The sequence below is a fragment of the Tachyglossus aculeatus genome, chromosome 1, assembly GCF_015852505.1.
Source record: "Tachyglossus aculeatus isolate mTacAcu1 chromosome 1, mTacAcu1.pri, whole genome shotgun sequence".
Lineage (NCBI taxonomy): Eukaryota > Metazoa > Chordata > Mammalia > Monotremata > Tachyglossidae > Tachyglossus > Tachyglossus aculeatus.
The window spans coordinates 72,863,142-72,878,906 of NC_052066.1; the positions used below are offsets into that span (position 1 = coordinate 72,863,142).

At 46.4% G+C, this 15,765-nt stretch overlaps 1 protein-coding gene across 3 annotated transcripts in view; it reads right to left on the reverse strand.

Annotated features, from left to right (window-relative positions):
- IWS1 (interacts with SUPT6H, CTD assembly factor 1) overlaps positions 1–15,765 on the reverse strand; it is an 87,539-nt gene that overhangs the window by 21,911 nt on the left and 49,863 nt on the right. For all 3 annotated transcript variants that reach the window (XM_038746311.1, XM_038746321.1, XM_038746329.1), the window contains exons 7-9: positions 14,743–14,893; positions 8,966–9,048; positions 5,028–5,157 (exon numbers count right to left, since the gene is read on the reverse strand). In XM_038746311.1, the coding sequence (XP_038602239.1) occupies positions 5,028–5,157; positions 8,966–9,048; positions 14,743–14,893 (364 nt within the window). The remainder of the gene's footprint in view (positions 1–5,027; positions 5,158–8,965; positions 9,049–14,742; positions 14,894–15,765) is intronic.

Here is a 15,765-nt window from a genome sequence, read left to right on the forward strand (position 1 = left end):
GATGATGATGATGATGATGATGATGATGAAAAGAGCTTAGTTGGGGGAGGCAGCTTGGAGATGTGCCTTCAGTAAGAGTAAGAATAATCTTTGGGATCGCGAAGTGACAACCTAGAGGAAAGGCTCCCCGTGTACCGAACACACGTCCAAATTCAGATGGAAGCGGCGGACGGCATTTCCATCATCGCGTTCAAAGTATGGAAACACTGCACGCAAGAACTTGAAGGAGGCACCGTAAGAAAATAAGGAATTCAGAGAAGGAAGTGGATCGGGGCTCAAACAACCAGGATTTGGATCACTGGGTCTCCCCGATTAATACGTATTAGAAAATTTTAAATTAGCCATACAAGTTAGCTCAGATCCAGGCCTTAAAGACAAACCCCCCAAATGACAATAATAACGATGGTATTTGTTAAGCGCTTACTATGTGTGAAGCCCTGGGGGGTACAAGGTGATCAGGCTGCCCCATGGGGGGCTCACAGTCTTAATCCCCGTTTTCCAGACGAGGTAACTGAGGCCCAGAGAAGTGAAGTGACTTGCCCGAAGTCACACAGATGACAGGTGGCGGAGGTGGGATTAGAACCCACGACCTCCGACTCCCAAGCCCGGGCTCTTTCCACTGAGCCACGCTGCTTCTCCATAACAGTGTGTGTGTTGGGGTGGGGGGGGGTTCTGAGGTTCCTACTGATCCTCACTGTCACCAGATTTACCAATTTCATCAAAATAATAATAATAATGATAGGATTTATTAAGCACTTACTATGTGAAAAGCACTGTTTAAGCGCTGGGGGAGGTTACAAAGTGATCAGGTTGTCCCATGGGGGGCTCACAGTCTTCATCCCCATTTTACAGATGAGGGAACTGAGGCCCAGAGAAGGGAAGTGACTTGCCCAAAGTCGCACAACCGACAATTGGCAGAGCCAGGATTTGAACCCACGACCTCCGACTCCCAAGCCCGGGCTCTTTCCACTGAGCCACGCTGCTTCTCCATAACAGTGTGTGTGTTGGGGTGGGGGGGTTCTGAGGTTACTACCGATCCTCACTGTCACCAGATTTACCAATTTCATCAAAATAATAATAATAATGATAGGATTTATTAAGCACTTACTACGTGCAAAGCACTGTTCTAAGCGCTGGGGGAGGTTACAAAGTGATCAGGTTGTCCCACGGGGGGGCTCACAGTCTTCATCCCCATTTTACAGATGAGGTCACTGAGGCCCAGAGAAGGGAAGTGACTTGTCCGAAGTCGCACAACCGGCAATTGGCAGAGCCAGGATTTGAACCCATGACCTCTGACTCCAAAGCCCGGGCTCTTTCCGCTGAGCCATGCTGCTTCTCCATAACAGTGTGTGTGTTGGAGTGGGGGGGTTCTGAGGTTACTACCGATCCTCACTGTCACCAGATTTACCAATTTCATCAAAATAATAATAATAATGATAGGGTTTATTAAGCGCTTACTACGTGCAAAGCACTGTTCTAAGCGCTGGGGGAGGTTACAAAGTGATCAGGTTGTCCCACGGGGGGGCTCACAGTCTTCATCCCCATTTTACAGATGAGGTCACTGAGGCCCAGAGAAGGGAAGTGACTTGCCCAAAGTCGCACAACCGGCAATTGGCAGAGCCAGGATTAGAACCCACGACCTCCGACTCCCAAGCCCGGGCTCTTTCCACTGAGCCACGCTGCTTCTCCATAACAGTGTGTGTGTTGGGGTGGGGGGGGTTCTGAGGTTACTACCGATCCTCACTGTCACCAGATTTACCAATTTCATCAAAATAATAATAATAATGATAGGATTTATTAAGCGCTTACTACGTGCAAAGCACTGTTCTAAGCGCTGGGGGAGGTTACAAAGTGATCAGGTTGTCCCACGGGGGGGCTCACAGTCTTCATCCCCATTTTACAGATGAGGTCACTGAGGCCCAGAGAAGGGAAGTGACTCGCCCGAAGTCGCACAACCGGCAATTGGCAGAGCCAGGATTTGAACCCACGACCTCCGACTCCCAAGCCCGGGCTCTTTCCACTGAGCCACGCTGCTTCTCCATAACAGTGTGTGTGTTGGGGTGGGGGGGGTTCTGAGGTTACTACCGATCCTCACTGTCACCAGATTTACCAATTTCATCAAAATAATAATAATAATGATAGGATTTATTAAGCGCTTACTACGTGCAAAGCACTGTTCTAAGTGCTGGGGGAGGTTACAAGGTGATCAGGTTGTCCCACGGGGGGGCTCACAGTCTTCATCCCCATTTTACAGATGAGGTCACTGAGGCCCAGAGAAGGGAAGGGACTCGCCCGAAGTCGCACAACCGGCAATTGGCAGAGCCAGGATTTGAACCCATCATCATCAATCGCATTTATTGAGCGCTTACTGTGTGCAGAGCACTGTACTAAGCGCTCAGTACATGACCCATGACCTCTGACTCCAAAGCCCGGGCTCTTCGCACAACCGGCAATTGGCAGAGCCAGGATTTGAACCCACGACCTCCGACTCCCGAGCCCGGGCTCTTTCCACTGAGCCACGCTGCTTCCCAAAAGGCAGGAGGGAAGGCAAGTCAAACTATCGGCTGGCAGAAAAATGAATGTTATAGCCCCTCAGGTTGGGTTTTTTTTTTCTTTTTCTCCCTTCCCAAGGCTTAATTCCAACTGCACCCCAAGTACGGCACTTGGGGAAGCCCCTACGGCCCTCAAAAAGTTTACAATCGGAGTTTCTACGATTTGGACTACCCCCGGTTCCAGAGGCAAGGGTTTCGTGTGCCTGAAGGACCCCTCATTACGCGCTCAGTACAGTGCTCTGCACACAGTAAGCGCTCAATAAATACGACTGATGCTGAAAACTCAAGCGTGGCATTTAAAGCGGGGTCCACACCACCCCCGCGCAGGCCCCCGGGCATCCGTTTCTTCCGACGCAGCGCTGAACGGAGGCGCGCGCTGTTGAAATAATGCTTCCTAATTCTGTGTCACGGGCTTTGGAGTCAGAGGTCAAGGGTTCAAATCCCGGTTCCGCCACTTGTCAGCTGGCTGACTTGGGGCAGGTCACTCCACTTCTCTGGGCCTCAGTTCCCTCATCTGGAAAATGGGGATGAAGACTGTGAGCCCCACATGGGACAACCTGATCACCTTGTCACCTCCCCAGCGCTTAGAACGGTGCTTTGCACATAGTAAGCGCTTAATAAAAGCCATTATTATTATTATTATTCCCCCTCGTCCCCCCTCCATCCCCCCGTCTTACCTCCTTCCCTTCCCCACAGCACCTGTAAATATATATGTTTGTACATATTTATTACACTACTTATTTATTTTACTTGTACATACCTGTTCTATTTATTTTATTTTGTTAATATGTTAGGTTTTGTTCTCTGTCTCCCCCTTCTAGACTGGAGCCCACTGTTGGGTAGGGACCGTCTCTATATGTTGCCAACTTGGACTTCCCAAGCGCTTAGTACAGTGCTGTGCACACAGTAAGCGCTCAATAAATGATTCATTGATTGACTGACCAAAGGACACAGTGAAAACACACATTGGGGCGAGTATTTGCATTCATACCCATAGCCAGCTATTTTAATGAAAGCAAACAATTCATATTAATCAATCAATTGTATTTATTGAGCGCTTACTGTGTGCAGAGCACCGTACTAAGCGCTTGAAGGGGTTGGTGGGGGGGTGGAGTGCTGCTCAAGAGTGTTTAAGTGGCTGTATTCATTTAATTGCATTTATTGTGCAAAGCACAGTGTGCAAAGCACCATACTAAGTGATTGGGAGAGTACAACGAGAAGCAGCGTGGCTCAATGGAAAGAGCCCGGGCTTTGGAGCCAGAGGTCATGGGTTCAAATCCCAGCTCCGCCACTTGTCAGCTGGGTGACTTTGAGCAAGTCACTTCACTTCTCTGGGCCTCAGTTCCCTCACCTGGAAAGTGGGGATTGAGAATGTGAGTCCCCCCATGGGACAACCTGATTACCCTGTAACCTGCCCAGCGCTTACAACAGTGCTTTGCACCTAGTAAGCGCTTAATAAATGCCATCATCCTTATTATTATTATTATTTGGAGTCAGAGATCACGGGTTCAAATCCCGGCTCCGCCACTTGTCAGCTGGGTGACTTTGGGCAAGTCACTTCACTCCTCTGGGCCTCAGTTCCCTCACCTGGAAAGTGGGGATTGAGAATGTGAGTCCCCCCGCGGGACAACCTGATCACCCTGTAACCTGCCCAGCGCTTAGAACAGTGCTTTGCACATAGTAAGCGCTTAATAAATGCCGTTATTATTATTATTATTACTACAAAACAAGCTTGTACTTCCCAAGTGCTTAGTACAGTGCTCTGCACACAGTAAGCGCTCAATAAATACGATTGAATGAATGAACAGTCACGTGAGCCCACTGTTGGGTAGGGACTGTCTCTATATGTTGCCAACTTGTACTTCCCAAGCGCTTAGTACAGTGCCCTGCACACAGTAAGCGCTCAATAAATACGACTGATTGATTGATTGATTCTCTGCCCACAGTCTAAAGGGTTGGGGGTGGTGATGGATGCTGTTCAGGAGTGTTTAAGTGACTGTACAGATCATTATTTAATAATAATGATGGCATTTATTAAGCACTTACTATGTGCAAAGCACTGTTCTAAGTGCCGGGGAGGTTACAAGGTGATCAGGTGGTCCCACGGGGGGCTCACAGTCTTCATCCCCATTTGACAGATGAGGTAACTGAGGCCCAGAGAAGTTAAATGACCTGCCCACAGTCCCACAGCTGACAGTTGGCAGAGCCGGGATTTGAACCCAAGACCTCTGACTCCAAAGCCCGGGCTCTTTCCATTGAGCCACGCTGCTTCCCTTATTCGCGCGTACTAAACGTTCAAATAGGTCTTAATACTCCTGAACCCCCGGTAAGTACCTTGGGATCCATCGATCGTTATTTACTGAGCGCTTACTGCGTGCAGAGCACTGGACGAGCTTTAGCGGTTTTACATTTCTCAGCAAATGTGACCCGATACAAGCGCAGAGAAAAGAAGACAAGAACCACAGGGCCTCTGACCTCCTGTAAGATCTTCAAGAGCTCTTCCCGAATCTTTAGCGCTGGCAAACTCCTGTCGGGTAAGGGCGAAAGCCACTCTTTGATCGCTGACATCACGCCGCTGTCAATGAACGTTTCTTTCAGGTCCTGCCTACAAGGAGGAGAACCAAGATCAGTTCCGGGAGTACCCGCGAGCCCTACTTTTCGATGAAAGAAAATACATTCCGTCACCCTGCTTGCTCCTTTCGGATTCCTAGATGATCGCAAAATAATAACAATAATAATAATAATAATGATGATGGCATTTGTTAAGCGCTTACTATGTGCAGAGCACTGTTCTAAGCGCTGGGGGGGGATACAAGCTGATCAAGTTGTCCCACGTGGGGCTCACAGTCTTAATTCCCATTTTACAGACGAGGGAACTGAGGCGCAGAGAAGTGAAGTGACTTGCCCGAGGTCACACAGCAGACAGGGGGCGGACCCGGGATTCGAACCCACGACCTCGGACTCTCCAGAGCCCGGGCTCTTTCCACTGAGCCACGCTGCTTCTCAGCCCTGCAAAACGCTGACTGATTTCCTCGTATCACTCCGTCCCTCTAATCTTCTTTGTAAATCATCTCGCAAAGCTACCCAAGCTCAGTCGGTACGCAATTACAGAACAATTAAAGACAAGGAAATCTGCAGCCTGGGGAAGTTAAATTTCCAAAATGATACAAAGCGATCATATGATCGTGAGAAGCAGTGTGGCGCAATAATAATAATAATAATGATGATGGCATTTGTTAAGCGCTTACTATGTGCAGAGCACTGTTCTAAGCGCTGGGGGGGGGGGATACAAGCTGATCAAGTTGTCCCACGTGGGGCTCACAGTCTTAATTCCCATTTTACAGACGAGGGAACTGAGGCGCAGAGAAGTGAAGTGACTTGCCCGAGGTCACACAGCAGACAGGGGGCGGACCCGGGATTCAAACCCACGACCTCGGACTCGAGCCCGGGCTCCTTCCACTGAGCCACGCTGCTTCTCAGCCCTGCAAAACGCTGACTGATTTCCTCGTATCACTCCGTCCCTCTAACCTTCTCTGTAAATCACCTCGCAAAGCTACCCAAGCTCAGTCGGTACGCCATTAAAGAACAATTAAAGACAAGGAAATCTTCAGCCTGGGGAAGTTAAATTTCCAAAATGATACAAAGCGATCGTATGATCGTGAGAAGCAGTGTGGTGCAATAATAATAATAATAATAATGGCATTTATTAAGCGCTGACTATGTGCAAAGCACTGTTCTAAGCGCCGGGAAGGTTACAAGGTGATCAGGTTGTCCCACGGGGGGCTCACGGTCTTAACCCCCATTTTCCAGATGAGAGAACTGAGGCCCAGAGAAGTGAAGTAACTCGCCCAAAGTCACACAGCTGATAAATTTGAACCCGTGACCCACTGGCGGAGCCGGGATTTGAACCCATGACCTCTGCCTCCAAAGCCAATGCTCTTTCCACTGAGCCACGAAGCTGCCACAAAGAACCTAGTAGGTGAACTAGGCCTCATGATGACAGAACTCTGACGGTCTCCCTCGACTGATGGCCACATTTAAGTGGTTTGTACGATGTAAGGATACGTCTGGAAGGAAGAGTCGAGAGTAGAAGGAAAAATCAGAGAAGCAGCGTGGCTCAGTGGAAAGAGCCTGGGCTTTGGAGTCAGAGGTCATGGGTTCAAATCCAGGCCCCACCGCTTGTCGGCTGTGTGACTTGGGGCAAGTCGCTTCACTTCTCCGGGCCACAGTTCCCTCATCTGTAAAATGGGGGTGAAGACTGTGAGCCCCCCGTGGGACAGCCTGATCACCTTGTAACCTTCCCAGCGCTTAGAACAGTGCTTTGCACACAGTAAGCGCTTAATAAATGCCATTAAAAAAAAAAATTAGTGTCCTCAATATCGTCATAAGCTTTAGGGTGGAATTGACACCGCAGTGAAAATACATCGACAGGCATGAGGGCATGCGGGCGCACACACGTAGCGAGAAGCAGCGTGGCATACTGGATAGAGAACAGGCCTGGGCGTCCGAAAGTCACGGGTTCTAATTCCGGCTCCACCACTTGTCTGCTGTGTGACCTCGGGCAAGCCACTTCACTTCTCTGTGCCTCTGTTACCTCATCTGGAAAATGGGGATTAATAATAACAATAATAAAAATAACGGTATTTGCTAAGTGCTTACTATGTGCCAAGCACTGTTCTAAGACTGGGAGCCCCCCGTGGGACAACCTGATTACCTTGTACCTACCCAAGTGCTTAGAACAGTGCTTGGCACATAGTAGACGCTTAACAGACTAGACTATTTCTAGACTGTGAGCCCGCTGTTGGGTAGGGACTGTCTCTATACTTTGCCAAATTGTACTTCCCAAGTGCTTAGTCCAGTGCTCTACACACAGTAAGCGCTCAATAAATACGATTGAATGAATGAATGAATGAACAAATACCATCACTATTATTATTACTATCTTGGACAGAAAAATAACTTTATCCGATTATGAACGAGATAAAATGTTTTCAATTAATATTCTGCTTTCTTCTCAACTGGAATTTCACACTTGATTGAGGAAAAATGATCAGTTTAGATTCTTGGCTCACTATGACAGAATATAATAATAATAATCATAATGGTGGCATTTATTAAGTGCTTACTATGTGCCAAGCACTGTTCTAAGACTGGGAGCCCCACGTGGGACAACCTGATTACCTCGTACCTACCCAAGTGCTTAGAACAGTGCTTGGCACGTAGTAAGCGCTTAACAAATAGACTAGACTATTTCTAGACTGTGAGCCCACTGTTGGGTAGGGACCGTCTCTATACGTTACCAAACTGTACTTCCCAAGCGCTTAGTCCAGTGCTCTGCACACAGTAAGCGCTCAATAAATACGATTGAATGAATGAATGAACAAATACCATCACTGTTATTATAACTATCTTGGACAGAAAAATAATTTTATCCAATTATGAACGAGATAAAATGTTTTCAATTAATATTCTGCTGTCTTCTCAACTGGAATTTCATACTTGATGGAGGAAAAATGATCAGTTTAGATTCTTGGCTCACTATGACAGAATATAATAATACTAATCATAATGGTGGCATTTATTAAGTGCTTACTATGTGCCAAGCACTGTTCTAAGACTGGGAGCCCCACGTGGGACAACCTGATTACCTTGTACCTACCCAAGTGCTTGGCACATAGTAAACGCTTAACAGACTAGACTATTTCTAGACTGTGAGCCCGCTGTTGGGTAGGGACCGTCTCTATACATTGCCAAATTGTACTTCCCAAGCGTTTAGTACAGTGCTCTGCACACAGTAAGCACTCAATAAATACGATTGAATGAATGAATGAACAAATACGATCATTATTATTATTACTACCTTGGACAGAAAAATAACTCTATCCAATTATGAATGAGATAAAATGTTTCAATTAATATTTTGCTTTCAACTGGAATTTCATACTTGATAGAGAAAAATGATCAGTTTAGATTCTTGGCTCACTATGACAAAGAATATAATAATAATCATCATAATGATGGCATTTATTAAGCGCTTACTATGTGCAAAGCACTGTTCTAAACGCTGGGGAAGTTACAAGGTGATCAAGTTGTCCCACAGGGGGTTCAGTCTTAATCCCCATTTTACAGATGCGGTAACTGAGGCCTAGAGAATTTAAGTGACTTGCCCAAAGTCACACAGCAGACCATTCATTCATTCAATCGTATTTATTGAGTGCTTACTGTGTGCAGAGCACTGTACTAAGCACTTGGGAAGTACAATGGGCAGGGCCGGGATTTGAACCCTTGACTTCTGACTCCAAAGCCCGGGCTCTTTCCACTGAGCCACGCTGAATATGTAACCGCTCAGGTTTTTCTTGGCATTAGACATTAGAAAAAAAAAATACCAGCACCGAAAGGAACAAAATACTTACTTTTTCAGATGCATCACCACAGTTGGTAATAAAGTTAATTTTTTCAGAGCTGGTTTTTTCTGATTGTTCAGCTGTCTGTCTTCCTGTGGAGTTAAGGGCACCGAATAGCGTTTTAAGATCCATGTAAAATGCTCTCATTCATATTTATACAAAAGTGGACCGAAGTACTACTTTTTCCTTCTGACAAACTACAACTCTTGCTAAAAATCAAGGAGGAAGGAGGAAGCTGAGCCATTTGTATGCAGCCACAAACTCGGTGACAAGACTATGCTTATGCTCAATAAGCACCCAAGAAACCATCAGCATTTATCAAGGTAGCCCTCGCTTCTTCTACGGTGGAATCCTAGCTAGAAGAAAATACATTCTTTAATAAGAATTAGTTATGCTGGAGACCCCTCTCCGTTACACATCAAGGATTTCAATTAACTGAAGGAACACTTTAATTTTATCTGTGTGCAGCACCCCCGTTATACAGGTATCATTCTGTTATTCGGACGGCAGTATTCTGGCATTTGCCGGACGATCTTAACAATGTCCTCAAAAGATAAAGGATTTAGCACACGGGCACTTTTGCAGAGTTGGGAAATCGTCTGCCCAGAGTTCTGTGTTTCAATGCTTAGTACAGTGCTCTGCACACAGGAAGCGCTCAATAAATACGACTGAATGAATGAATGCAATGGGTCTACCAACTAAATCTGTTATACTGCACTCTCCAAAGCGCTTAGGGCAGGGCTCTCTATACAGTAAGTGCTCAATAAATACGATTGCTTGATTCGGGAGTAATTTCCTAGTCATTACCAAAGGAAACTGAGGTGGCAAAGTTCTGATTATATTTAATAAGTGAGAGAGTAGAGTATCCACTCTCGATCCCTCTTTAAAGTATCTAACAGGACTTTGGATGCCATGTTGCCCCTTCTAGACCGTGAGCCCGCTGTTGGGTAGGGACCGTCTCTATATGTTGCCAACTTGGACTTCCCAAGCGCTTAGTACAGTGCTCTGCACATAGTAAGCGCTCAATACGATTGATTGATTGAAACAGTGGAGCACCCTTTGGATTTTTTTAAAAAATTATTATTAAAGAAAGCAAAGAGTCAGCTACCTTTCCCGTACGGCTGGGAGTTTGGATAGCTGACCTCAAAATCCCTTCCAGCTCTTATGGATTTAACAACACCTTGGAATAATGGAACTGTTTAATGTATTGGCCATTTCTTTTAATAGTATTTGTGAAGCACTTACTATGTGCCAGGCACCATACTAAGCACTGGGGTAGATACAACATCATCAGGTTGGGCACAGTCCACGTCCCTCGTGGGGCTCGCAACTTTAAACCTCCTTTTACAGATCATCATCACCATCATCAATCGTATTTATTGAGCGCTTACTGTGTGCAGAGCACTGTACTAAGCGCTTTGGAAGTACAAGTTGGCAACATATAGAGACAGTCCCTACCCAACAGTGGGCTCACAGTCTAAAAGGGGGAGACAGAGAACAAAACCAAACATACCAACAAAGTAAAATAAATAGAATAGATATGTACAAGTAAAATAAATAAATAAATAAATAGAGTAATAAATATATACAAACATATATACATATACACAGGTGCTGTGGGGAAGGGAAGGAGGTAAGATGGGGGGGATGGAGAGGGGGACGAGGGGGAGAGGAAGGAAGGGGCGGAGGAAGGAAGGGTACAGATGAGGTAACTGAGGCACAGGGAATTTAAGTGACTTGCCCACGGTCACGCAGACATGTGGCAGAACCTGAATTAGAACCCAGGCCCTCTGACTCCCAAGTCCCGCTACTTCTCCAGATTTCAGCAAAGAATACATTCTATAAAACAAATGTACCCTTTTACCCTAGTAGAGTTCCATATCCTATTTAACTGATCTCTATCTGGTGTTACCTTGTACTTCCCAAGCGCTTAGTACAGTGCTCTGCACACAGTAAGCGCTCAATAAATACGATTGAATGAATGAATGAACTCTCCACTGAGGAATTACATCATCATCATCATCATCAACAGCATTTGAGGGTTTACTGTGTGCCAAATACCGTCTGGCACTATGACAGACGTAAAAAATACTATCCTTGCCCTGGAGAAGCTTAGAATCTAATGGGGGCGACGAGAGGATACACAATGCCAAATGATCCATATGAAAGCAATATAATAATAAATATACTTGGTCATGGGTCTTCTAGACTGCGAGCCCGTTGTTGGGTAGGGACCGTCTGTATATGTTGCCGACTTGGACTTCCCAAGCGCTTCGTACAGTGCTCTGCACACAGTAAGCGCTCAATAAATACGACTGAATGAACAAATGCTTACTTATGCAGTTGGCCTTGTACAACTTAAGCTCTTTGATTCTTACCCCAACCCCACGTATATCTCCTCATACTCTATTTCCCCTCTGTGTAATTGATTTTAAAGTCCGTCTTCCTCTCTTCACAGCTCCTTGTGTGCAGGGATCCCGTCTAACTCCTCTTCGTGCTTAATACGGTGCTCTGCGCACAAGCAAGTGCTCAACAGATATCACTGACTGATTTATTTTAAATCATCTGCTTATTTGTTAAGCATATTTTTATTTGACATTATTTGTTAAGCATCTTTCATGTGCTGGGGCAGATACAGGATAATCAGGTTGGGCAGAATTCAGGTCCCACATGGGGCTCACAGTCTCAATCCCCATCAGTCAATTGTATTTACTGAGCACTTACTGTGTGCAGAGCACTGTTCTACGCATTTGGGAGGGTACAATATAACATCATCATCAATCGTATTTATTGAGCGCTTACTATGTGCAGAGCACTGTACTAAGCGCTTACCCTGCCCACAATGAGCTTACAGTCAAGAGGGGGAGGCAGACATTAATATAAATAAATAAATTACGGATATGTACCTAAGTGCTGTGGGGCTGGGAAGGGGGATGAATAAAGGAAGCGAGTGTGAGGGCGACGCACAAGGGAGTGGGAGAAGAGGAAAGGAGGGCTCAGTCAGGGAAGGATTCTTGGAGGAGATGGGCCTTCAATAAGGCTTTGAAGCAGGGGGAGAGTAATTGTCTGTCGGAAATGAAGAGTTAGGGCATTGCAGGCCAGAGACAGGACATCATCAATCGTATTTATCATCAATCGTATTTATTGAGCGCTTACTGTGTGCAGAGCACTGTACTAAGGACATGGGCGAGACAGATGAGATCGAGATACAGTGAGTAGGCTGGCATAAAAGGATCCAAGTGCGAGGGCTAGGAAGCAGCGTGGCTCAGTGGAAAGAGCCCGGGCTTTGGAGTCAGAGGCCGTGGGTTCCAATCCCAGCTCCTCCACTCGTCAGCTGTGTGACTTCGGGCAAGTCACTTCACTTCTCTGGGCCCCAGTTCCCTCATCTGGAAAATGGGGATGAAGACTGTGAGCCCCCCGTGGGACAACTCTGTAAGGTCCCCAGCGCTTCGAACGGTGCTTTGCACATAGTAAGCGCTTAATAAATGCCATCATTATTTATTATTAGTTGGTGAGTAGCGAGGTGAATGAGTGATTGTGTGCTTCAAAGCCAATGGTAAGGATTTTCTGCTTGACGTGGAAGTGGATAGGCAACCGTTGGAAGTTCCTGAGGAATGGGGAAACACAGGCAATGTTTTTGTAGAAAACTGATCCAGGCAATAAAGTATGGACTGGACTGGGGAGAAAGGAGGCTGGGAGATCAGCAAGGAGGCTGATACAGTAATAAAGCCATGGAAGGACAAATGCTTGGACTAATGGGGTAGCAGTTCGGATGGAGAGGAAAGGGTGGATTTTAGCACTGCTGTGAAGGTTAAACCAACAGGATTTAATGACAGACTGAATGAGGGAGAGGAGTGAAGGAAATGCCAAGGTTACAGGCTTGAGAGACAGGAAGGATGACAGTGGAGTCTACCGTGATGGGAAAGTCAGGAGAGGGGCAGGGTTTGGGTGGGATGATAAGAAATTCTATTTTTGACATGTTCTGGTTGAGGGGATGGCAGGACATCCAAGTAGAGATATCTTGAAGGCAGGAGGAGATGCGAAACTGCAGAAAAGGAGAGAGATCAGGGCCGGAGATGCTGATTTGGGAATCACCCGCACAGAGGTGGTAGTTTGAAGCCACGGGAGTGAAGGAATCCTTCAAGGGAGTGGGTGTAGATGGAGAAGGGGACCCAAACTGAACCTTGAGGGAGCCCCAAAGTTAGGGAGGGGGAGCAGATGCCTGTGAAAGAGGCTGAGAAGGAGCAGCCAGAGAGACAGAAGGAGAACCAGGAGAGGACAGTGTCAGGAAAGCCAAGGTCCGACGACATTTCCAGGAGAAGGGGATGGTCGACAGCGCCGAAGGCAGCCGAGGGGTCAAGTAGGATTAGGATGGAGGAGAGGCTGCTGGATTTGGCAAGATCATTTGTGACCACTGCAATCTCCATCTTATATATGAGGTAACTGAGGCACGGAAAAGGTAAGTGGCTTGCCCAGGGTCACACAGAGGTGGAGAAGCAGAGTGGCCTACTAGGGCTTGGGCCTGGGAATCAGAAGGATCTGGATTCCAATCCCATCTCTGTCACTTGGCTGTGGGACCGTAAGCAAGTCACTAAACTTCTCTGTGCCTCAGCTACCTCATCTGTAAAATGGGGAATCAATCAATCAATCAATCGTATTTATTGAGCGCTTACTGTGTGCAGAGCACTGTACTAAGCGCTTGGGAAGTACAAGTTGGCAACATAATACCTGGAGGTCCGTGTGGGACACGGACTGTGCCCCAGCTTAGCTTCTGTCTACTCCAGCACTCAAGACAGTGCCTGGTACAAAGGACGCATTTAATCTTGGGCAAGTCACTTCACTTCTCTGAGCCTCAGTTGCCTCATCTGTAAAATGGGGATTAAGACTGTGAGCCCCTCGTGATCACCTTGTATCCCCCCCAGCGCTTAGAACAGTGCTTTGCACATAGTAAGCGCTTAATAATAATAATTATTTATTATTATTATTATTTAACAAATACCACCTAAAAAAAAAAAAGTGGCAGAGCCAGGATTAGAACCCAGGTCCTCTTTTCCCAGGATGGTGCTTTTCCCACTAGGCTATCCCGCTTCTCGACTATGGGCAGGAAATGTGTCTATCAACTGTTATATTGTACCCTCCCAAGCGCTTGGAACAGTGCTCTGTACACAGTAAGCACACAACAAACACCACTGATTAACTGATGTGTGTTAAAGCGACTGATGGGACAGCACGGCCAGGAGACGGTGACTTCCAAGATGGTGCTTGGAGAAGCAGCGCGGCTCAGTGGAAAGAGCCCGGGCTTTGGAGTCAGAGGTCATGGGTTCAAATCCCGGCTCCGCCAACTGTCAGCTGTGTGACAGTGGGCAAGTCACTTCACTTCTCTGGGCCTCAGCTACCTCATCTGGAAAATGGGGATTAAAACTGGGAGATCCCGTGGGACAACCTGATCACCTTGTAACCTCCCCAGCGCTTAGAACAGTGCTTGGCACATAGTAAGAGCTTAACAAATACCATTATTGTTCAATAGACAATAGACTTTAAAAATTAGATGAGGAGTAAACTCCTTTCTGAATAGCTCAGAATTCCAAACTCACAGCTCTGGTTGACAATTACCACTTACACTTTAAGAATTCAAGTGTTCTGTATGCTATAATAATAATGATGATGGTATCTGTTAGGCGCTTACTATGTGCCGGGCACTGTTCAGTTTGGCTGTATATCATTTTTCAACCCCACGAGAACTAGGGATTATAAAATAAATTCACCCCAGGATTATGAGCTCTCACCTCAGCCGCTTCGTTCATCTTAACAATCATGGCGCTAACGACGTCATCTGCGTCACTAATAAAGGTTCCCCCGTCGCGGTTTCGTCTGCGCTTGCCACTCATGCTCTTCTTTCGCTGCAACATCATCTCAAAATCCGACATGAAGTCCATACTGAACAGTGGAGAAAGGAACAAAGCCCAGTGAAAAACCGATCGGCAACTCCTTCCCTTCGACGTCCCATCGGAGAGTTAACGTCTGCATCCGCTGTTATTTCCAATTCAGGGAAACGCTAATTCTTCGATTTTTTTCCTTGAAAAAGATGAACGCTTTGGGCTATTCAGGTATAGAGTTTCCCCAAGTGACGCTAAATTTTGCAGGATACACTTGCCCCGCTACTGAGTCTGTGTTCCCCTGCATTGGGTAGGGACTGTCTCTATATGTTGCCAATTTGTACTTCCCAAGCGCTTAGTACAGTGCTCTGCACATAGTAAGCGCTCAATAAATACGATTGATGATGATGACTTTGGAAAACATATATTTTCACAGAAGTCCTATGTCACAGTGGAAGTGTACATCCACGCAATCGGAAAACGGGTTCCTTGGAAGATACGGATGGTTTTTTGTATAAAGTTGGTTAAAGTTGTGCCCAGTGACGATACTCGCCACCCGGATCCTTAGCCAGATTATGCCACGGGGACTTGTTAGTGAAAGTGTACATCCATGCAATCGGAAAAAAGGTTCCTTGGAAGATACAGATGGTTTTTTGTATAAAGTTGGCTAAAGTTGTGCGCAGTGACGATACTCGCCACCCGGATCCTTAGCCAGATTATGCCACAGGGACTTTTTAGTGAAAGTGTACATCCACGCAATCGGAAAAAAGGTTCCTTGGAAGATACAGATGGTTTTTTGTATAAAGTTGGTTAAAGCTGTGCACAGTGATGATACTCGGATCCTCGGATACCCGGATCCTTAGCCAGATTAAGCACCAAATGCCAGCTCAACCAAAGACCCAAATTCAAGCCTCCAAAACAAGTAATTTGGAG